This window comes from Terrapene carolina, unplaced genomic scaffold (assembly GCF_002925995.2).
Source record: "Terrapene carolina triunguis isolate 2854851 unplaced genomic scaffold, T_m_triunguis-2.0 Scaffold171, whole genome shotgun sequence".
NCBI lineage: Eukaryota > Metazoa > Chordata > Testudines > Emydidae > Terrapene > Terrapene triunguis.
Window position 1 is genome coordinate 3061161 of NW_020664522.1, and position 22783 is coordinate 3083943.

Here is a 22783-nt window from a genome sequence, read left to right on the forward strand (position 1 = left end):
TTTCCCTCCCCCTCTGCCTTAGTTTTGGGCATGTTGATACAGTTTAAGATATAATAGCCACACAGTTCCACTCCAGTTATAATGGGAATCTCCTGCAGCAGGCCTGGTAAGAGAGAGAGAGCAAATCTGGGAAGGTTAGCCAATCTAGGCTCTGGCAGACCAAGGGTTGGAAGCAAGTTCCAAAGGCAAGATGGCTTCATTGAGAAGGCCCTGTTAGCAGACCTCTCATTTAAATTGAAGGGAACCAGCTTGAGCACCTCCACTGAGAGGTGGGGGCTTAGCCACCTCTACCTCACACTTAGACCACTGATGAAGCCCCATAAACAGCTCTGGAGAGCAACCTCCCTTCTTTACTTCTCTTAACAGCACACTCAGGCAGTGTAGTGCTGCCAGTTTAAGGGGCATGACCTTCATTTAGGCTCCCCCCAGACAGGGACATAGGGCTAATGCAAAACACACAAATTCTACGCTGAGGGGTCCTTTGCATTAACACCACATCACTTTTCTCACTAAAGATATGGCCCTGTGAGCAGAGATGCTGGAATCCACAACGGACACATGTATGCCTATGTCATATAGCTGTTCCAGGGCAGATAATCTGAGCTCCAGATCACCCTAGTGGCACACTTTCCACCAGAGATCTGTGTGTAGCAAGTCCTTTCCGACCCTCGCACATCTGTGTATAGGGCAGCCAGGACCCTAGAGGCCTATGCACTACTTCCCTCCCACTTAAACCCCATTATGAAGGCTGAAGGGATACATAGGTCTTGTTCTGGCCCTCTGTGCCAGTGTCACCCCTTGAACATAAGTTGGTCACACAGCAAAGGTACCCGGTTAGGCTGTGGTATGGCCAGAGCCTCATGCCTCTCAACACAGCAGCTGGAGATCCAAAGCTGAGGATGGAGCAGGGCATGCTGCACATCCAAAATGAAGGTGACAGAATTGCTCCTACAGAGGCATTTTGCCTGACCCAGTACTCTACAACCAGAAGAAGCGATGGTTCAGCTCTTACTGTCCTGGCCTGAGAAACCTGGGCTCAGTTCTGTGCTCTTGGGAAAGTCACTTAGGCCCAGATCTTCAATGGCATTTAGGTGCCTAAATACTTTTGAGGATTTGGGCATATGCTCTCTGTGCCTCAGTTCCCCATCTGTAAAATGGGGATCAAAAGCACTTGTCTACAGCACAGGCATGTTGTGAGGATAAATACAGTAAGAATTATGAAGTGCTCAGATACTATGCTAATGGGGAGCACATAAGTACCCTGGATAGAATGACTCAAGTTACTATTACGAATGAGATGTCCTCAAACCACACTGGCTTTAAGAGCCACAGTCTGTTCCATCAGCCATAAATCACCTACAGAGTTATAATGGGTTCTATTTTTCTGTCATCAGGTGTGTCTTGGCCTCACTTTCCCCTCTGATCTGCATTCTTCCTCTCGAGGCAGGGGCAGTTTGGGTCTTTTAGACTTTGGCTCTCTGGATAAAGCAAAACTTCCCTCCTTCTACAGAAGTCCAAAACAATTCAAAATGGTCCTTTGCCCTCACTGTGCTCAACAATTGCAAACCAGTGCAATTGCTGCAGCTATCAGTAATAAAAGTATGGGAGAAGCAGCTCCTGTCTACCTGGGCACTAGGGGGTTAGGTTTCTCATTCATTTTAGTTTTTTTGTGTGTGTGTGTGTGTGTGGTAAACATAGACATTTGAGGCACTGTTGGAGGAGAGCATAACTAGGCTCAGGTGCCACATGAGGCACAAGGGCAAAGTCTGAGGCCTTTCAACCCATCAGGAAGTGGCCCTAGGACTATGTCTATACTGGGGATTTGTCCAGATTCCAGCAACTGATGGACAACATCACACCCATGCAGATGCATGGAGTAGACAAGGAAAGCTGTGATTTTCACTGGTGAATCTTACTCACAGTCTATATTAGGCCTAGTAACCCACACCTTAGTGTGGCTTATTGTGCATTTAGAACAGAATAAAAAGAAAAAAAAAATATGGCTGCAGCATTGCTATAGTCAGTAGTTCACTATGAATCCCACATGCACCCCAGTAAACCTCATCCCCTTCCCCCAAATAGCACTCCCATGAGCAATTACACCAGACAAGGATTGTTCCTGAAACAACAACAAAAACTAGAATTTGAGGGAAGAAGTCATGTGCAACAGAATAGGTAGCATCAAATGGTGAAAGAAAACATTGAATAACTTGGTGGATAGCAGGTGGTCCCTTAGTTCTTCTTTGTAGTGTGAAGTGAGTCAAGCGACCCTACCAAAGGTAGCTGCAGGAAGAGGCAGCTGTCCTGCTGGTTGTTAGGATGTGTCAGTGAATTCTGCCCAGTCTATTAGTAGTGAGGTCTCAGCTGTGTGTTCTTGGGAGTTTGGTGCAGGGCTGGAACATCACAAAAGGCCCAACTGGGAAATTAGAACACCACTTTGGGCAATCAGTGTGGCAAGAGCACATTGTGACTGAAGTAACAGGGCCTTGCCTGCCCCTGGCAAGCTTGTATATAAGATAGGCCAGGCAGGTGAGGTAATGTCTTTGATTGGACCAATTTCTGTGGATGAGAGACAAGCTTTCAAGCCACACAGAGCTCTTCCTCAGGTCTGGGAGAGGTGCTCACTTCTCAGGCACTTCCATCGGGGCACAAGTAGGGTGACCAGACAGCAAGTGTGAAAAATCAGGATGTGGGGGCAGGGGGAGCCTATATAAGAAAAGGAGCCTATATAAGAAAAAAACCCAAAAATCAGGACTGTCCCTATAGAATCAGGACATCTGGTCACCCTAGGCACAAGTCATTTACTCAAACACAGACCAGTCCCTCTGCTCACCATGTGCTATAGCTCCCAGATGATTTTCCCCCTGACTTCTCTCAGTGCTGTAAGGAAGGCACCAACTTCAGCCCAGCCCACCTGCTTTCTGAAACTTCTCTTCAACTGAGCTACTTGCTAAGGTGCTGGCTTTTGTAATCATTCCATCCCTTCTCAGCTGGGTCAATAATTGACCAGGGTTGGCTGGCCCCTGGCTTCCCCACCCCCTTGCCTGGCCATTAAAGGGCCGACCACCCTGTTACACCAGAGTTATAATTAATGCTAACAAAAATGTTGGAAGGGATAGTAATTAAACCTAATTTTTCTGGGCTAAAGGAAATCCAGAACTATTAGAGATCAGGAGTCACAGATTTCAAGGCCAGAAGGGACCATTGTGATTATCTCACCTGATCGCTAGGGTAAGACCTAAACTGGGCAGAAGGTTATTCTAGATCTGCCTACTTTGTGATTCTTACACTTTCCTCTGTAGCATCTGTCGGAGCGAGGATACTGGCGTGGCTGGAGCCTGGACCTCAGGTCTGAACCAGGCTGGCAAATCCTTTGTATGGAAAACACCAAATGCAGTGTGGATGTTACTGGAAACAAATAACAAATCTAATGACTATTATTACTACTACTACTAATCCATCCTCTCAGTCCCCAACAGTTTATGCATAGAGAAAAGACGTGAAGCCAGTTCAATATTCCCTGTTGTTCCTTAAACACCATCCATTGTCTTTCAGATGAGACGATCCATCACAGAAAGAGATGATCATAACTCATTTGCTGCACTTGTTAAATGGAAGGAAAAGCTTGGTTTGGGTTAGTTCCAATGTTGTGTCAGCTCTTATTTTATCTGAACTGTTTCATTCATTCCCTATACAAAGTATGCCTGCCACCCGGTGTTGAAAGCCCAGACCTAAAGATGAAGACAGCTGTGGAGGTAGCACTATGCCTGCAAGAGTTCATAGACTGTAATGCAATGTGATTTCTGAATGGAAAGCATCCTGCAGTACAATCTGTGGCACTACAAATCCCAAATCATAACAGCACATATCTACTAGCAGTGTTCCTCCTTCCATTCAATCCCACAGTTACCTACATTCCGGACCAACTTGGTCTCTCCTCACTTTTGTTGTGGCAAATGGATTACATCAGAATGCAAAGCTCTGAGGTTATAGTCATTTATATTAAAGGAAGGGATTCATGCAGGACACAGCCGTCAGTGTCCTGCATGAATGATTTATTTATGCCCCTCATTTTGGATCTTTGTCACACACTGCATCCTATGTTTGGGCCTTGGCAGGCAGAGGGGTATGACTTGTGGGGGTATAGTTCTGCCCTGACTGGATAAAGAATGTTGGGTTAGAACCTTGGGTCCAGCTGAGCTGAGCTGCAGGACTCCAGGAGGAGAGTAAAGGTGATGTTCCTCCACCTCTCTGCTCCCCTGACCGTAGGCACAGATGAGGGGGGCCAGTTCATACCCTGGCTTAAGCTGGAACAGCTTCAGGACTGCTTTCATTTACACTGGCTGGTAACAGCCCACTAGATTGCAGCCCAGGATAGCTAGAGTGCAAGTCACTCTCGCCACACTCCCAGCTGATCCCTGTCATGCCCTCAGAATGCTCCCTACTTCAAGGACGCCAGAAACAGGTGACTACATTAGACAGGATAAAAAGGATGAAGGCTATAAACCCTCCGGCTTTGCTTCAGGGAATGAGCCAACTAGGAAATGGCAGAGGTCAGGAAGCAACATCAGCTCTGGGCAGCTTGTTCCATAACTCTTCACTACAGGGATTCTTACACCTTCCTCTGAGGGACCTTGTGCTGCCTTGTGCTGGCAGAGACCAGAGCTGTGTGAATAAGGACTTGTCTACATGTGAAATGTGACCGTGGCAACGCTGTACTGGTGTCGTATTTCAGTGTAGATGCTACCTATGCCGACAGGAGGAATACTCCCATTGGTGTAGGTAATCCCCCTCCCTGAGAGGAGGTAGCTAGCACTCTCTACACCCAGGGTTAGGTGGGCTTAACTACACTGCTCAGGAGAGTGAATTTTTCACACCCCTGAGAGATGTAGTTAAGCCGACTTAATTTTCTAGTGCAGCGGTTCTCAAACGGTGGGTTGGGACCCCTGGGGTCACCAGGGCTGGCTCAGACTTGTTGGGGCCAGGGCCAAAGCTAAAGCCTGAGCCCCACCGCCCGGGACCGAAACCAAAGCCCAAGGGCTTCAGGGGCTCAGATTACAGGCCCCCTGCCTGGGGCTGAAGCCCTTGTACCTTGCTCCCACCCCCTGCCTGGGATGGTGGGGCTCAGGCTTTGGCCTTGCCACCCGGGGCAGCTGAGCTCAGGCTTCAATCCCCCCTCCTGGGGCCGTGTAGTAACTTTTGTTGTCAGAAGGGGATAGCAGTGCAATGAAGTTGGAGAACCCCTGTTCTAGTGTAAACCGAGCCTAACACATTTTTCAGTTTTGCGGTCTGTTTTGAATATTGTTTTAAAAAAGCATTTTGGGTTGACTGGAGACAAGACAATTTTTTGGCAAACCAAAAAGTAAAAAAAGAAAAAAAAATCATATTGGGCCCAATGCAACATTTTGTTCAACCCAAAGTGAAATGTCTTGTTTTGTTTTTGAGCTTTTTTTAAAGGGTTTAAAATAAAATAAAAAAACACCTGAAGTAAATTTGGACACAAAAAGCCATTTCAAATAGAAAAAAATCAAACGGTTTGTTTAGAAAATGTTGAATGAAACGCGCTGTCGTTTTCAGATTTCTTTTTGGTGTGTGAAACAATTTGGCAGATTTGACAGGAATCAGTGAAATGTTTTGGTTCACCTCAATCTGCATTTTTTTGGTCCAAAAAGGTTTTGGGTTGAAAAAGTTCACCAAGTTCTATCAGAGACAGGATAACAGTGTCGCTGGACCTGTGGTCTAATCCAGTATTATCAATTTCTTCTTGTCAAGCAGGAAGGTAGATGGCTCAGGTTACTAATGGACTTCCATCTCTAGGTCACCCATTCAAATGCTGCCCAGGCTAGAGTTGAGGCATATTGGCTGGGCATTAGAGAGAAGTTGGAAAAGCTGAGCTGTAACTAGACTTTATTTTCCAGTTTGGTCAATCTGGTGCCTTTAAGAGTGATACAGTCACTTTAGCCCAGAACCCTGAATTGTCTGAGAAGAAGCTGCGTGGAAGGCGCTCTGGTGTGATCGTTCATGCAAAGGCTATGGGTAATCTTACTGGATTCTACCAGAATGCATTTTATAGCAATTGCACACGGCATTGTTATGAGCATAACAGAGCACTCTTGCTGAGGAATGCTAATGAAAGTGAAGTCTAATTAAGTTTTCAGAGAGGTACCCTTTCATGGTCTATTGGTTTGGCCATTTAGGTCTTAATAGCACAGTGCCGGCATTGTGGTGATGTGATTGAACAATTAGTGAAGAAAGACCCATCCCATTAGTGGCTTGGGCACCTATCATGCAGGCGTGAATTCGTGTTGTACCTTGATTTCCTGCTCCTGGGGATGATGAGTCTGACCCAGATGCTCATGGGTCCTTTAGTTCCCAGCTTGAATCAGCATCTTGTCTCCATTAGGGATTTTTGCACTGGTAGAATGTACAGTAGTTAGAATGTTAAAGCTGGCTCTGCTTGTTAAAACATCAGCTCTCTCCAAGGCTGGGGCTGTGCCATGGGCATATACACAATTGCCATGGCAGCTGCTGGTAAAGGAACACCCCTCCTGCATCCTACCACCAGTCCATGGGGGTTTATCACGTGGGTCCCCTCCACCGGCCACTGCATGAGGCAGAGGAGACAGGACTGAGCCGCGGCTGCATTGAGTGGGAGCCTTGCAGGCTGCCTCTCCCCAGCAGCGCATGTCCCAGTCTGAAGTTTGAAGAGCTGGTACTGGGGGGCAGCCTGGAACTGGGAACCCCATCCTGAGCCCCCCTGGGGAAACTCACTCCAATTCCACACTGGCTAGGGGAGACTGGAAACAAACAAGGGAGACATTGGAACACAGGAATTTCTATATTGGATCAGACCCAAAGTCCATCTAGTCCAGTAGCCTGTCTCAGACAGTGGTCAGTACCAGATACTTTGGAGGAAGGTGTAAGAGCCCTGCAGTAGGCAGATCTGAGATAATTCCCCCCCCCCCCCCCCCGACCCACACACCCTTTCTCAATTCACGGATCTAATAGTTCTCAACATAGAGGATCCATTCCCACCCAGGGAACCCACTGTCCATCCAGCCAATCACTGCATGCCCACAGGATAATTCACCTGCCAGCTCCACTATAGGCAGAGGCAGCAAGACACCTGCCTGCCTCTGCTGCTGCTGTGTGGAACAGCTGCTAGACAGAGATGCCACTCAGTGGGGTTCGTGTTCCTATGACACGCTGCGTGGGCAGGGGTCAAAAGGGATGGGCGGTGGAAGGATTGAAGGGTTCAGAGAGGTGGATGATTTTCAGTGGAAAGCACATTTTACCCAGAGAATGTAACATTTCCAGCTGAGCGAGGTGGAATGTTCTTAAGGGAGCTCCTTTGTTAAACTCTCAACAGCATATCACCATCACTGGTATGACAACACGTTCCAGTCCATGTACTCCAGAGCAGCGTGTCCTCACTGAGATGGTGATGAACTTCACATGTTCCTGGTCAGGGGCTTTAGAAGCCCCCAGATTTCTCCTAGTTCCTGTCACCTCTTTCCTCCTCTCCCCCAACTCCAGTCCCTACATTTTGTTAATACACAAGGTGGAAATTCTTACATCAGCTGGGTTCTAACTGGCACCATCCCCTTCCATGCCTGCCACTGTGGTTGCTGCTTGTGTATCAGTCCCCTATTGCACTGCTTGTGGAGCTGCTCCCTGCCTGTTATTTAACTTTCTTTCATGTCGTTAAGTGAGGTGGCCCATTACTCCAGGCCTATCCATGTAGACAGCAAAGGTAGGGGATTATGGCTGTAGAGGCAGGTTATAGTGTCCAATAGGAGTTTTAATTCTCTTCTCTGCCCCTCATTGGCTTAATATGGGACCAAAGGGGGAAAAACCCCTAATCTGTGGCAATCTGTGAAATTAACCAGAATGGCATTGGATGGGCAGAGGTATTATTATCTTTATTGAAAGTTTACAGAAATACAGTAGGAGTCGGTATACAGGATATATGCACGTTCTCCAAAGGTTGCCTACGTTCTCGGCATTTGCAGTAGATTCCATGGAGGAGTTTTGTTTTGTTTTAATTCTTTGGGGTTTATCGGGCGGCTTCAGGATTCTCCACTATGAACTCTCAAGGATAAAGCTCTCTGGGGACGGGGAATGGTAAACTAGTCTGGCCTTCAAATGAAATTCAATGAATAAATGTATAAAAAGAGGAAAAGAACAAAATATACAGGGGAGTGAGGGGAAGAGAGAAAGAGAGAGGACGTGGTAGCAGCCTGAACACATCTGATATGTCCTGAATCTGCCCTGCTTTACTTCTCAGTTTTATCTCGCAGTAGCAGGCATTTTTCCTCCCTCTCTTGAGCTCTAAATCAGTGCACATGCTTCCCGGTAGATCTGGAGTTCAGCTCTCCCAATAGGGCTATTTGCTGTTTTCCATCTAAAACACAGCTCAGTGCTTGGGCTGCTTATGTAACTTTAATCAGCGGATCATCGATGACACAATGTTCTCTCTGACTCCTCGGCCGCCACTATGGTTGCAGCATCTAGCTACACAGCTATTGGCTCATGTTGTGGTTAGTTCTAAGCTTTGCATATTGTCATCACCCACTTTTGTTTATCATGAAAATAAATATTTTTCTGTAAAAAATGTAAAAGTAATTTCTTTTTCTACAGAAGTTCAAATACCAGTCAGGGTTGGGAGTTGGGGGTGGGGGGGCGTTGCTTGGTGGGTTTTACTTTGTATTTATTTTTTGCAATCAAGATGGATTGTTGTTCCATGTCCTTGCTGGAGGAAATTCGATGGACACTTCTGGCACTGAGGCATTTCGGCAGCGGCTGCTGGCCTTGCTCTAATAGTCAGTGAGCGGGTAGCGCAGGAAGATGAAGACGAGGATGATGCAGAAAGTGGCGAGTGCCGAGCTGGTGATGTTAAAAAGCCGGGCTGTCTTGGCATCTTCAACAGCTCCGTTCAGGTCATTGAGGAGTTTCTTATCCCGGACCTGAGACAAAAAGAATTTGGGGAGACATTACAAAAAAAAAAAAAAAAAAAAAAAAAAGAAAAGCAAACTAACCAGCTTAAAGTGATATAAGCAGGGGTTAGTGCGTGTGGACACTTTGTACCTGTTTCTACTGCATTCCAAAGTTGGGTGTAATTCCTGGCACTATCGTGCATTCAGGTATGGATGCTGGGTGCACTATAGGGTGAATTCTAGCACTAGTGCATGCTTCCTATTGTATTCCGAAGGTGGGAGTGTGAATCCCAACACTAATGTGCTGGGGTTTGGGTCCCACTGCCTTTAGAGTGGGAACGCTGGCACTTGTTCCATTGTGAATGTGCTTTCTACTGCATTCAGAGACTGGGAGTGTGAAATCTGGCATTGGCTCCTACTGCAGTTAGAGACCATGCACAATCCTACAGCATATTAATATGGCTAGGTTAACGCACTCTTTTGGCAGGTCCTATGCAGTTTACGCCTACCAATGCTGCAACTGACACTTTTCAGCTGTAATGTCATGATCTTATATGCACGCTATTTCAGAGGCCGTGACTTTAAACGTGTCCATGTTGGGGGAGGACAGGATGGCTCTGAAGATTGGTAATGACCTTGTACACTCATGAGTTTGACAACAGTCCACGCTGATAGTGACCAAATGGTGTTATCACTCAGCAGCTGGTCAGTAGTTTACAATATATCAAATATGCCGGTGTTCTCAGTCCAGTTCGTAGCAGATGCATGTCCACACCACAAAACCACCATCAGAACTGACACTGATTAGACCCTGGCCAACAGTCTCAGCAAACAGGATAGGGACAGAATGGGCCTGGAGATTTACCTCTTCACTCCCAGAGGTGGTCAGAGTGGGGCAGCAGGGGAATGCTGTCCTTGTTGTACCTATTTCGGGGATGGAGGATTTCAGCCTCCAGTGGCTGCTGCTTCCATCAGACCCTAAATTTGCTCTCAGAAATGTGAACACGTTTATGGTGCTCCTGTCTGAACACTAGATGTCGCTGGCAAGCCACGTAAACCGCTGAGCCTGCACCACAGTCCTATCTAGAAAGAATCGAATGCTTTTATCGACCAAGAGTTTTCCAAAAATACACCAGGATTGATTTAAGTCACTTTTCAGTGATTTGCTCTGTAACTCTGGCAGCACTTACAAGCCGACGCTGGCCTGGGAGCTTGACATGACTCACTGGACACAGGGCGGTAACGGCCGCCTCAGTCCCAGCAAATTGCTGTGTGATTCCAGCTCACGGAGGCCTGAAGCTCATTCCAGACCTTGGAGTAACGTCCCATGCATTCTAATATGTGGATTCTTCCACTCTGTTGCCCTGGAGGGGAGGGTCCTTTGCGAACACACTCCCTGCTTTTATAATGCTTCACACTAGCCTCTGGGAAGGAGTCTTTCGCAGACATAAGGGTGCATGCGAGACCCTACTGCGGCGGTCAGTCAAACACGTGGCACATGTATGTTAAGTATCTGTACCTCGCTCCCCCACCCCACATGGTGCATTTAGACCTGGAGAGCGTCTAGTGACACGACCAGACTGTCACACGCACCCAGCAGCAACAACTGAGAACAGCAGCAGCCAGATGGAGAATGGTGCAGCCAGAGCTGGGAAGTGAGCCACTCTCTCAAGGGGCCTGTTGCTCTCCCTGCAGAGCAGAGTAAGCACAAGAAAGCTCCTCCTTTTCTGTGCAGGGCCCTATGCAAAATCAGCAGGGGGAGGGGGGCTTCAGGCAGACAAGCCCAAGCCGCTGCACAGCTGAGGTCTGGGAATGGAGGAGTTCGGAGGTTAAGAGTACAAGTTTCATTATCTTGGGCGGAAGGGAGTAGGTGTGGGAATCAAGCCCCAAAACACCATGTAGTGAGCACCAGAGCCCACCATGGATACAATCCTAATCTGTTGGCAAAGCTGCCAGCAGGGATCTGCCATTACGAAAGGGAGCTGGGCAGACGCATGCTCTGTATCCCACGGGGTCAGCCCCGCTCACCAGAATGGAAATCATTCAAGGAAGGTCCTAGGCAGAGCTACACTCCTGAGAGGCCGAGGGAGAGAGGGGACAAGTATTCATTGTGTGAGACAAACTCCTCCAGGGACACTTCTACTCCTCCACCTCCCTCCTACTGGCCTCCTCTCACCATTCTTCTCTATTTCTCTCCAGGCCTCTCTCTCCTTCCCCTTCCGCCTCACCCCCCTTTCCCCATTCAGATGCTTCCCACTGGTCTCCTCTCCCTCCCCTCCCTTTTCCCATTTTTTCGTTCCTCCTTTTCTTCCTGCCCTCTGTCTCTCCCTCCCCCCTCAGCTTCTAACTTCTCTCTTTCACTCAGCTCCCATCTCCCCCCTCGTCCGGAGCCGCCCTTTCCTCTCTTCCCCACCCTTGGTTCTTCCCTGCCTTCGCTCCTTCCGCTCCAGTTCTTGCACCGCTGAGCACTTTCACAGAGAGTCCTGTGACGTTGTGCAGTCTATATGGTTTCATAAAAACATGATAATAAGTGAATATAATGTAACTGGGATAGTTTTATAAAAATCTGATAAGTGACTATAATGCAAATGGGATATGCTTCGTGCAAAAGGTCTCTTGTAAGGTATCATTACAAAGCTTATAATCTACCGAGTATGATCATCTGATTTGTATAAATGTACCACTCTTGTATCTAAAACTAGAAATATAAAACATAACTCTGAGGGCCTATTGTAATTATGTAAAGTGTGGGCCATTAATAATGGTTTGGAATCTTGATGACTCCCATTAACAAGGACCATTGTCTGCAGATGACTGTGTTTACCTGTGAGTCTTCCTGTATATGTGTGTGCTGGCAAGTGAGTAATGAAGTCTTGCAGTGACATGTGATCATGTCACCTGAACTGGAATCCATCTTTAACCTGGTGCTTTTCCAGTGAGGGGGGGGGGTGAAAACCCAGAGGGACAAAGGATTCCCGCCTTATGCAAAAGATATATAAAGGGGTGGAAGAGAACAGAGGGAGAGAGGAGCCGTCATGGAGAAGCCCCTAGCTAACACCTAAGCTGGAACAAAAGCTGTACCAGGGGAAAGAATTGTGCCCAGGCCTGGAAGGTGTCCAGTCTGAGAAAAACTTACTGAAGCATCTCTGAGGGTGAGATTATCTGTATTTAGTTTGATTAGGCATAGATTTGCGCATTTTATTTTATTTTGCTTGTGACTTACTTTGTTCTGTCTGTTACTACTTTGAACCACTTAAATCCTACTGTCTGTATTTAATAAAATCACTTTTTATTTAGTAATTTACTCAGAGTATGTATTAATACCTGGGGGAGTAAACAGCTGTGCATATCTCTCTATCTGTGTTATAGAGGGCGAACAACTTATGAGTTTGCCCTGCATAAGCTTTATGCAGGGTAAAACGGATTTATCTGGGTTTAGACCCCATTGGAAGTTGGGCATCTGAGTGCTAAAGACAAGCACACTCCTGTGAGCTGTTTTTGGGTAAACTTGCAGCTTTGGGGACAAGTAATTCGGACCCTGGGTCTGTGTTGAAGTGGACTGGAGTGTCTAATTCAGCAAGACGGGGTGCTGGAGTCCTGAGCTGGCAGGGAAAACAGAAGCAGGGGTAGTCTTGGCACATCGGGTGGCAGCTCCCAAGGGGGTATTCATTGTGTGAGACAAACTCCTCCAGGGACACTTCTACTCCTCCACCTCCCTCCTACTGGCCTCCTCTCACCATTCTTCTCTATTTCTCTCCAGGCCTCTCTCTCCTTCCCCTTCCGCCTCACCCCCCTTTCCCCATTCAGATGCTTCCCACTGGTCTCCTCTCCCTCCCCTCCCTTTTCCCATTTTTTCGTTCCTCCTTTTCTTCCTGCCCTCTGTCTCTCCCTCCCCCCTCAGCTTCTAACTTCTCTCCTTCACTCAGCTCCCATCTCCCCCCTCGTCCGGAGCCGCCCTTTCCTCTCTTCCCCACCCTTGGTTCTTCCCTGCCTTCGCTCCTTCCGCTCCAGTTCTTGCACCGCTGAGCACTTTCACAGAGAGTCCCATGACTGCACAGATTGCTGCTCTCCTTCCTCCTCTTCCCTCCTCCCAGCTCACAAGATCTGCTTCTTCTCCCTTGTCAATTTCTGTGCTCCCAGCCCCTCTGTACCAGGAACGCCCTCCTGGACCCCTCTTCCCAGCACCTTCCCTCCTCCACTTCATCCTCAGCCCCGGATCTTACCTGCTTGCACATGTGTTCCAAGTGAGAATATCCATCAAGGACTCTCTTCTGCCACCTTCCCCAACCCTTCCACCACCCACCCCACACTCTCCTCCTTCACCCTTGTTTCTGACTCTGATGTCTAACCCTCAGCGTGCCTCTGCTCACTCAGCCTGTCCTCCTGTCCCCATCTAGTCCTCTCCACCCTGGTTCCGTCTCCGATTCCCTCCCTTATCACTCTCCCCTCTGCCTCCTTCCCCCGGCATACTATTGATTCTACAGTCCCAGCTGCTTCTCTAATGTCCACCTTCTCCTGAAAACTCCTCCAGCGTGCCCCATGCTCTTCCCCTCTCCTTGATTCCCTCCACTCTGGCTTGTGCCCTCTCTGCTCCACCAAAAATGTCCTGACGGGTGGCATAATATGACCTATCTCCTCCTAGCAAATTCACAGGGAGTCTTCTCTAGCCATACTTTGCTTGAGCTCACTACCGCCTTCAAAATATCTGAGCTTTCTTTTGCCCTCCGCTTTCTCCCAAGTTCTCTTCTGACTTCTTTGATGGCTGCTTTGGCCTCCCCTTTGTTGGCACTTCATCCTCCCCTCTCCCTCTGTCTGTTGGACTCCTTCAGGGTTCTGTCCTTGGTCCCCTCCTCTTTTCCCATATGCTCCTGTGGCATCAGCTAGCACCTCTATTCAAATGATTCATTGTTATTCATTATCATTTATATTGTGGTAAAGCCTAGAGGCTCCAACCAACTGTCAGGGCCCCATTGGGATGGGCATTGTATTCACATATAACAAAAAGACAATCTCTGCCCCAAATTGTTTACAGTCTGAGTAAGCTTCCTACAGCTTTCTGTCCTGGCTTCTCCTCTTCTGTCTGGGCTCCCATCTCCAATGCCCACTCGACCATCACCCCTGGTAGCACAAACTCAATCTCTCTAAGAGTAGATGAACATTTCCTCTCCTTCCCTTCTCTGTCACCAGTAAGGAGTTGCCCATCCTCCCTGTATCCCGGCCTCACCACCGTCTATCTCGATACTCACATGACCATTACTATGATACTTCAGTACCCTACAAACATTAAAGCATGTGTCCTCACAACCCCTCTGGAAGGCAGAAGAACAGCATCTCCCTTTCACACAGGAGGCACAGAGATGCTAAGTGACTTGCCCAAGGCCACACAGGAAGGCTGGGTGGTAGAGCCAGGAATTAAACTCAGAGCTCGTTTGTCCCAGTCCAGTTCCTAGGGTTCAAAAAAGAACTAGATAAATTCATGGAGGATAGGTCCATCAATGGGTATTAGCCAGGATGGACAGGGATGGTGTCCCTAGCCTCTGTTTGCCAGAAGCTGGGAATGAGCAACGGGATGGATCACTTGATGATTACCTGTTCTGTTCATTCCGTCTGGGGCACCTGGCATTGGCCACTGTCGGAAGACAGGATACTGGGCTAGATGGACCCTTGGTCTGATCCAGTAGGGCCATTCTTATGTTCTTAATCACAAGTCCATCCCTTCTCCATGTCACTTTGCGAGTGATAACAGCAATTCTAGAAGGGATTATACCACAGGCCTTAAACCAACCTCTAATCATTGGAGATTCAGAGGAAATTATCCCACATCTGCCTGCTGCGAGGTCTCTATTCCTTCCTTTGAAGCATCTGGTGGCTAGCATGGTTAGAGACGGGCTACTGCACTAGATGGGCCTTAGATCTGACCCAGTATGGCAATTCCTACGTTTCTCTCGCCTTCCTCCCCACACCTCCATAGACAGCCTTTAAATCCAGTCTTACACTTTAACTTCACCAGATCCAGGTTCTCCTCTCCAACCCCACTAATGGAACTTGTACCTGCCTTGGCCAACTTTCCCCCGGACAACTGTCACTGCCTTCCCAGGCAGCTGCTCACCTCTCTCCCTTCAGCATATCCAGAATGCCAGCACTAGAGTCATCTTCCTCTCCTGCTGTTCTGTCCACACCACCGTCTGTCCCTTTCCACTCCTGTTAGGCTTCCTGTCTCATAGTTCATCTGCTCCAAGCTCCAGTATCTCTGATCTCATTTTCTCCTACTGCCCAACTTTCTCCTATGTGCCTCCCAATCCTCCCTCCTCATCTCTCCCCTTTGTCTCTTTCTTGCACCTTCATGTGTTCTGGACTTGGAAGTCTCTTGTCTACTTGTTTGCTCAGTGTCCACTATCTTCTCCTTTCAACCCTCCCTTTCTTCCAGGGATCTTTCCTGCCTTGATTTCCTCAGCAACGCTCTCTCCACAAACTCCTTTCCCTGCTTTTAGGCCAGGCCTTGTCCCCCTCAGATCCTCAGGAGCAGGGGACAGGTCACATTGTACGGCTGTCACATACTGTGTCAGTGTACCATGCAGACACATGCATTTTAATAATAATAATTCTGATATGACTGTATCTAATGCTGCTTGGGCTTTGCTATCCAACCTGCTGCTGGTTGCATGTAGGCTGTGTGCACTGGCTGGGGGGGCCTGTAGACCCATCTGCTCCAAATAGTACACCAATTTCTGCTTCACTGCACACAAATAACTTCCCATGTTGGAAGAGGGTGGAGAGTCTCGGATTGCTCTACAAATTGGTTGTAAGCCCTCCAGCTTGTGAGCACCTCTGGTACAGTCTCTCCTCGCGGACTAGCACTAGGATCTTGTCTCATTGGCTCGCTCTGTCACTGGACTGCTTGGGAAGCAGCTGGATTTATTTTAATTCCTGAAAGTTGTTGGTCTTCTAAAACAGTGTTTCTCAAGTACCAATCCCTGAGATCTTCGGGGCTGGCGCTGGTCCCTGAGATCTCCCCAACACAGTTTAGGAAGGCAGCAAGCCGGTCCCTGGTATCAAAAAGGTTGAGAAACACTAAGAGAACAGCCTGAGAGGCTGATGTCTTTTCTCATGGAGTCATTAGTACCATACGCCTGCCTGAGAACTCAGGAGATACAACCTCCCTCATTCCACAGAATCACGGGAGCTAGACCTCTTCGGCCATTCTAATCCCTTTTCCTCAAATGCAAAGATGCAACATTGACACCCTCATCTGCTTACACTCTAAATAGACAAGACTGACAAAAGGTAGGAGGGGACACAGAGAAAGGAAGTGCCCACAATCACCCACCTAGGGCAGAGCCAGGAATAAGACCTAGGTTTTCTGATTCTCAGCCTTGTACCTATCCACTACACCTCACTGCCTCTCTATGGTTAGATGTGCACTAAAACCTGATCTCCACTGGAAAGGAAAGGCTCCACAAAGTAAGCTCTTTATCAGACACAGGTGTAGCTGCACCACTGTTATTCTATTCATTTTCCTTTCCACTTTAAACTGCCATTGGTAGAGCTGGAGCAGTAAAAGGTACAATCAATATGGCTCCAGCACATACATTACTCATATGCAGAATTTATGTTCATTTAAAATGGAAAACAGGCTATATAAATGCAAGGATCTCAGATGCCCTGTAGCTCCCATACGCTTGGTGTGATGCATCTTTTGGCAGTAGCATAGGATCACCTGATGGAACACACACATGGGAAGATTTTTTTAAAATCAGTAAAACCCTGGAACTATGGGTGGACACAAAAAGGAGTCTAGGTTCCTCATTTTCCTGATGTCCATATATGCATCCTGACATTAGACTTCCAGAATAAAAACTGACTGTGATCCCAGCCTCTCTGATCTACTGCCTTTTTGTGTAATTGGTACATTGAAGGATTTGGCTTTCCCCAAAGGTCTCTTGTGATAAAACTGCTGGTGATTGATCTCTTAACAGTAAGTGCTGATGCATCATTTATTAGTGCTTAGAGCCGGGAAATAGGAGAGAGGGGGGAAGCAAGCTGAATAGCCTGTGCAAAAGTCAAGGCCACAAAATTTGCTTCTGGCAAAACAAAAACAAAAAATCATCTTCCTAGCCAAGTTTATCAGGTGGTGTTGGCATCTGTGCTGTACTAATGCTAGTGCTGACATGGGCTTTCAAATCTCTCTGCACCCACGTCTAATCATTCCCTCCACCCTCCTCCAAATACACACATCCATTCACAACTAGGCACAGTTTTTCCTTTCCATCTCACTGATCCTACAGACCAAGGAGTGCTGGGGCCAAACCCTCAGCTGATGTAAACTGATGCAGCTTCGTTGCAGTTAACAAAGCTATTCCAATGTACACCAGCTGAGGATCTGGCCCACTATGGGTTAGAAAGAGGGAGTATAAGTAAAGACCAGGTGTGCAGATACAAAGCTTATATCAAATACTTGGCTTGTATGTTGTAGCCTGTGCCCAGTCTCCACTTGGTATGTTTCTCTGACTGAGAATGTAAGCTCTTTGGTGCAGGGACCAATGTGTGCCTAGAGTATCTAGCACATTTTGGTGCTATTGCAGTCTAACAATCTACACACAGCGAGAGATCTATAGAGCTCTCTAGCCACACGCACCCTGGGAGGCATGAAGACAAAGAAAGAACAGAAGTAAGTGTATTATTTCTGAAACATTTTTAAAGGCAATATTAAAGCACACTAAAGGCCCTGATTCAGCAAGGTACTTAAACACGTGCTTAGCTTTCAGCACAAGTGGTCCTAATGAAGCTGATGGGACTCTGCGTTTTTGTTATTTAAAACAATGTTTTGTAGGGTTTTTAAAAGTTTTACATTATGTGAAGTAAGTTTAAAGAACAAAAACTGGGGACCCTAAAGCCTTTAGTGCATTGGCTGCACCCTAGGCAGGAAATCTCACAGCTGTGGTTCCCAATGAAGAAACACTTTGGTTTTATTCATAATAGCAGCCCTGGTCCCGCATTCTCATGGACTCCACTGGGTCTCTACTCAGCATGGTGCTCCTTGAAGGAGTGGGGCCTAAATCTGCACGTCTAAACTTTGCTTCAGGGGACAAGAAGAAGGTCTAACTAACAGGACATTTTTCCCAGTTATTTTCCTCATTCCAGTCTTTTCTTATCTTATGGGAAAGCCCTACAAAATGTAACAGAGATAGAGATGAAACCAATAGGGCTCTGTAGAAATGACTCTAACGTCCTATAGCAACTAATAAAGAGTGGAGGTCTTTTACGCACTTGTGTGTACACACACACACATACACTCACCACAAAAGCTTATGCTCCAATATGTCTGTTAGTCTATAAGGTACCACAGGACTCTTTGTTGCTTTACACACACACACTCTCTCTCTCTCTCTCTCTCTCTCTCTCTCTCTCTCTCTCTCTAGCAGGGATATCATTCTCTATAAAACTCTATAGGATGGTTAAGACTATAGAAATGACCACATTTTCTCTTCCATTCTATAGGCCTTTCCCAGGGGGGTTCTTTTGCTACATTCAGATATTCCCCCATTTCTCTCCCCATCATGGCCTGAAATATCGTGGTCACTATCTCCTTGCCATTCCCTGACTCTGTCATGGATCTCTGAGGAACGTTGTGTTTGCCGTTTTTATTCTGCCAAAGAACTGAAGCTAGTCGAGATGGGAAAGACCTGTTGGGCCGTCTAGTCCAGTGTTTCTCAATGACTGGTCTGTGGACTGGTGCCAGTCCCCAATATCTCCCTGACACAGTTTAGGAAGGCAGCAAGCTGATCCTTGATATCAAAAAGGTTGAGAAACCGTGGTCTAGTCCATCCCCTGCCAGAGCAGGACTGTACCCTACAGCTAATTCACCCTGTCTGGTTCAGTTTAGTTGTATATTTCTCAAGTGATGGGAACTACCCCACTTCCAACAGGAGACTGTTCCACAGACTGATAGACAGTGCTGTCTCCTGATCTTCAGCTTATATTTTCCTTTTCCTGAGTTCAGCCTAACTCTCCTAGTCATTCCTCCCCCACCCCCCTCATCAATGGTTCCCTTGTGGGGGAGAAGCGTCCATGTTATTAAAGCAAATTTAAGCTAATAAACACATGGAGGGGGGGGCAGGGGAGAGGGGAAAAGCCTATTCCTTGTCCTATACTGGTGTGCCCATCCCACGGAGTGTTACGGGGTAAGCGAGACTTCCATACCATCCTTGTTTGATGTTGGCAGTGGCCCTAAATGTCCTTGGGACAACCCTGGCAATGGTAATACTCAGCACTTGTTTAGTCCTTTATATTCAATGCACTTTACAAACAGCAGTGAGTTAAGCCTCCTGACACCCCTGCAAGGAAGGTGAGTGAGCATTCTCACCCCCATTTCGTGGATGGGGAAACTGAGGCACAGAGAAGGTAAGGGACTTCCCAAGGTCACCCAGCGAGTGGCAATCAGAGTCCCTGTGCTCAGTGGTCTAGGCCACACTGACTCTGCTATAACAGAACCCCAGGGCCTAGCTGGTTCAGAAACAGCCTCCTTGTATTCTTGTGGAAGTCACAGTCACTGGAGTTAGATGGGGTTAATTGATCTGTTTCTGTGATGAAATCCCTCTGTACACTGGCCTTCCTGTAAACGCTGCCTGCCAAAACACATCCACTAGATTCCTGTCCCCGAGGCCACCCAAACGATGACACATTCAGGGCCACCCAGGAGCCTGGTCTCATTTACATATATAATTATCTAATTGCTTTTATGAAAAAAACAAAACAAAACCCAACAACAACAAAACCCCTCCAAACCCTCAGACCCTCTCTTCCTTGACAGATGATTAGAAACTGCTTGCTGGCTGAGTTCACCAGCAATGAAATCCTGCAGCCAGCTGGTCTGTTCTCATCTGGCACTTACAGGGAATAATTCCGGAAGGTTTCATGGTCTCAAAGGATAGCGTTACCTTAGGATAGTGTTACCTTACAGACACACAGAGGTCTGGAGCCCTCAGAGAAGAGTAGCAGACTGGGGCAACTGGCCTCTTAGAATCAGACTCTGACTCCATTTCGGGGGTGATCCAGCAAACAGAGAGCAGGACACAGGCTGCAGGATACAGGCTGGACACCCCTGAACTACTCAGGTCCCATTCTCCCTGGGCTGCACTCTGCACGCTGGCTCGCAGTTCATTCATGCATCTATTTCCATTCCTCCCTTATGAAGCCCTCCATGGTCTTCCATCACCTTAGTTAGCAGACCTCGTTTTCACATTCCTGGCAGGTCTCCAAGGCTGGCCTTATGGTTTAGGGGACCCTGGGGAGAATCAGGCGATGAGCTGCTTTCCTCACTGCTGCTTTAGCCAGAGCCAGGGAAGGAAACAAGTTGCTTCATGCCTTTCTGGTCCCACTGCTAGAAGAGGAGGGGCCGGGCTCGGAGTGGCAGAACTTGTAGAGGATGGGATGGGGGTGACAAAAGAGCTGGGGCACAAGTGGCTGCTTGGTGTGTTTGTGCTTAAAGCCAGTCCCACCGATCTCCCGGGTCCTCCAGTTTGCACAGTTGCTCTTTTCCCTCCTTCTCTTTGGAGCCCTCACTATCCTCATACTCCAGGAAACACTCACTAAGGACCTGATCCAAAGCTTGCTGAAATCAATGGAAGGACTCCCAGCTGAGTCCAGATTTAATCAGCCCCCTAAGGAGTTCTTGAAAGACTGACTTCCTTTTCCAGTATTGGGCCAGATCTTTGACTTTGCATAAATCACCAGAGCTCCCCTGCAGTCAGTGGAGTCACTGATTTACATGATTTGAGGATCTGGCCCAGTGCCTCTAGCTAAACTACCATATGTAGAGCCTCAGCATGCTGGTACCAGACTGATGTGAGAGGCTTTGGTGCGTGGAACACACTGCCAGCCAGGATTTCCAAGATTCTATTCCCAGCTCTCAGATGGACTTCTTCTGGGACCATCACCAAGTCACCTCAGTGCTCTGTGCCTCAGTGTTCCTATCTGCAAGATGGGGATAATACTTGTCCCCCCGCAGCCTCCCCCCCCGCCCCCCCCGCAGAAACATTGCCAGGCTGAATTAAGTTTGATTTGCAAAGTACTGGGAGGATGTAAAGAGCTTCTTATCATCATCATACACCTGGGAGCCCCCAATAGCCTATCGGCATTCAGGATTCCCCACCACCAGTTGAAGCCCTCTCCTATGGCGATGGGGGTTGCCCCACACAGGTCTCCAGATGCTGAGGGATTCTGGCTACCTGGGGAGGAAGTTGTTTGTCCTCCTGGTAGTAAATTCAACTGTTCTAGTTCTCAGAATTACGCTATAACCAAGCCTGCAGACGAGTGAGAATTACAAATCTCCAGTCACAACAAAAGCCAATTCAGAGCCATCATCACTGATTCCTCTTATCTCTCTATCTAGATTCTTCTGTGGTGCCCATCACCTTGGTATCTGAATGCCATGGATACCCACACCACTCACAAAACAACATTTCCATTCCCAAGATCTCCCCTGACAATGTGTATTAACATGACAGGGCCCGATCCTCCACAGGGGTAAACTGGCATTGCTCTGTTGACTTCAACAGCCACGGCACCGATTTACCCCAGCTGTGGCTCTGGCTCAGTGTGTTCCCCACAGAGTGGCTTGCAATCAGTACTTACTTTCAAAGAATAGGCCAAGGCGATGAAGCCGAGACAGCAGAAGTTGAGGTATACGAAGTTGAAGATGGACCAGAGATAGTAATCGTTCACCTCGGTGGTGTCTGGGTAGATTTCAATCACCGTCGTGGGGTTAGTCATTGTCTTCTTCTCGACAGAGTGTTTGCACTGGACAGCTGGCCGCAGGCTGTCCCCTTTGCAGCTCTTGTTCTCCATGTAGCAAACAGCCGAAGAGGGAGATAGGGCAGGCGAAGCTTGCGGGATGGCAGGAGGCTTGGGAATGCCAGCAAAGCACCCCTGCTGGGGGGGTCTCTGAATCCAGAACGCTCCGTCAAAGGGACACGGCGGGCCCAAGGGGGGTTCCTGTGTTCTCTCCGTGGTGGCTGCTGCAAATTTACCAGCCTGTATCCTGGCAAAGTGAAATCCCCTGTGAAAGATTGGGGGTGGGGAGGGGAGACGGAGAATGACGGGGATGGAATAAAGCAGGGGGGATCGAGGGGGCGAAACGGAGGAGAGGAAGAAGAGAGAAAGGAGAGGCAGAGGGATAGAGGAGAGATTGGGGAGAAGAGAGAGGGAGTAGGTAGAGGGGAGGGAGGAGAGCAGGGTAGAGGACGGGGAGGAGACAGAGAATAGTATTTACACTCATGTACCACAAAGGAGCATTCTCCTGCACACTGAGCAGTCTGTAATGTATGCAGCAGTGGAACAGTTCCTACTCTCCATGCAGCTGGCTGTCCCAGCTCCCGCAGCATGCTCTGTCTCCCCCCCACCCCCTTCGCAGAATAGCCAGAGAGTTCGAGGCGCTTCTGACATCTGTCACCCTCTTCCTCTGCTCCCACCGTCCCACATTATCGCTGCCAAAAGCCTTAGCAGCGGGAGCGCCCCAGCAATAACGCATGTGGCTGTTTCCTCACTTGGCCACCCACCCTCCCCCACATAAGCTGGAATGGGAGACAGCGGCTGCTTTCGTTTCTTTAAAAGAAAAAGAAAGAAAGGAAGAAAGGCAAGAAAGAACAACACATCCGAAGAAGGGGGAGGGGAGGTTCCAAAGGAGAGTTTCCAAACAGGCGCCGTTCCAGCGTTACCCTCCCCCCTGCCCTGTCCATCCATCAGGGCCCTGCTGCTCTCTGTCCCATTCCAGGATCGAAGCTGGTTGCTGGGGGGAGGTTAAATGATTGTCAATCCAGCCGGCCGTGCAGCTGCGGCAGCGCAGCCCT

The 22783-nt window shown here is 48.1% G+C and overlaps 1 protein-coding gene across 1 annotated transcript; it reads right to left on the reverse strand.

Moving 5' to 3' along the window:
• Positions 1-7083: 7083 nt before the first annotated feature.
• IFITM10 (interferon induced transmembrane protein 10) lies at positions 7084-22151 on the reverse strand (the record flags this gene model as incomplete). Its single annotated transcript, XM_026653910.2, has 2 exons — positions 7084-8966; positions 21570-22151. Coding segments are annotated over 2 exons (732 nt in total), but the record flags the coding sequence as incomplete, so codon positions are not given.
• Between the last annotated feature and the right edge of the window lie 632 nt (positions 22152-22783).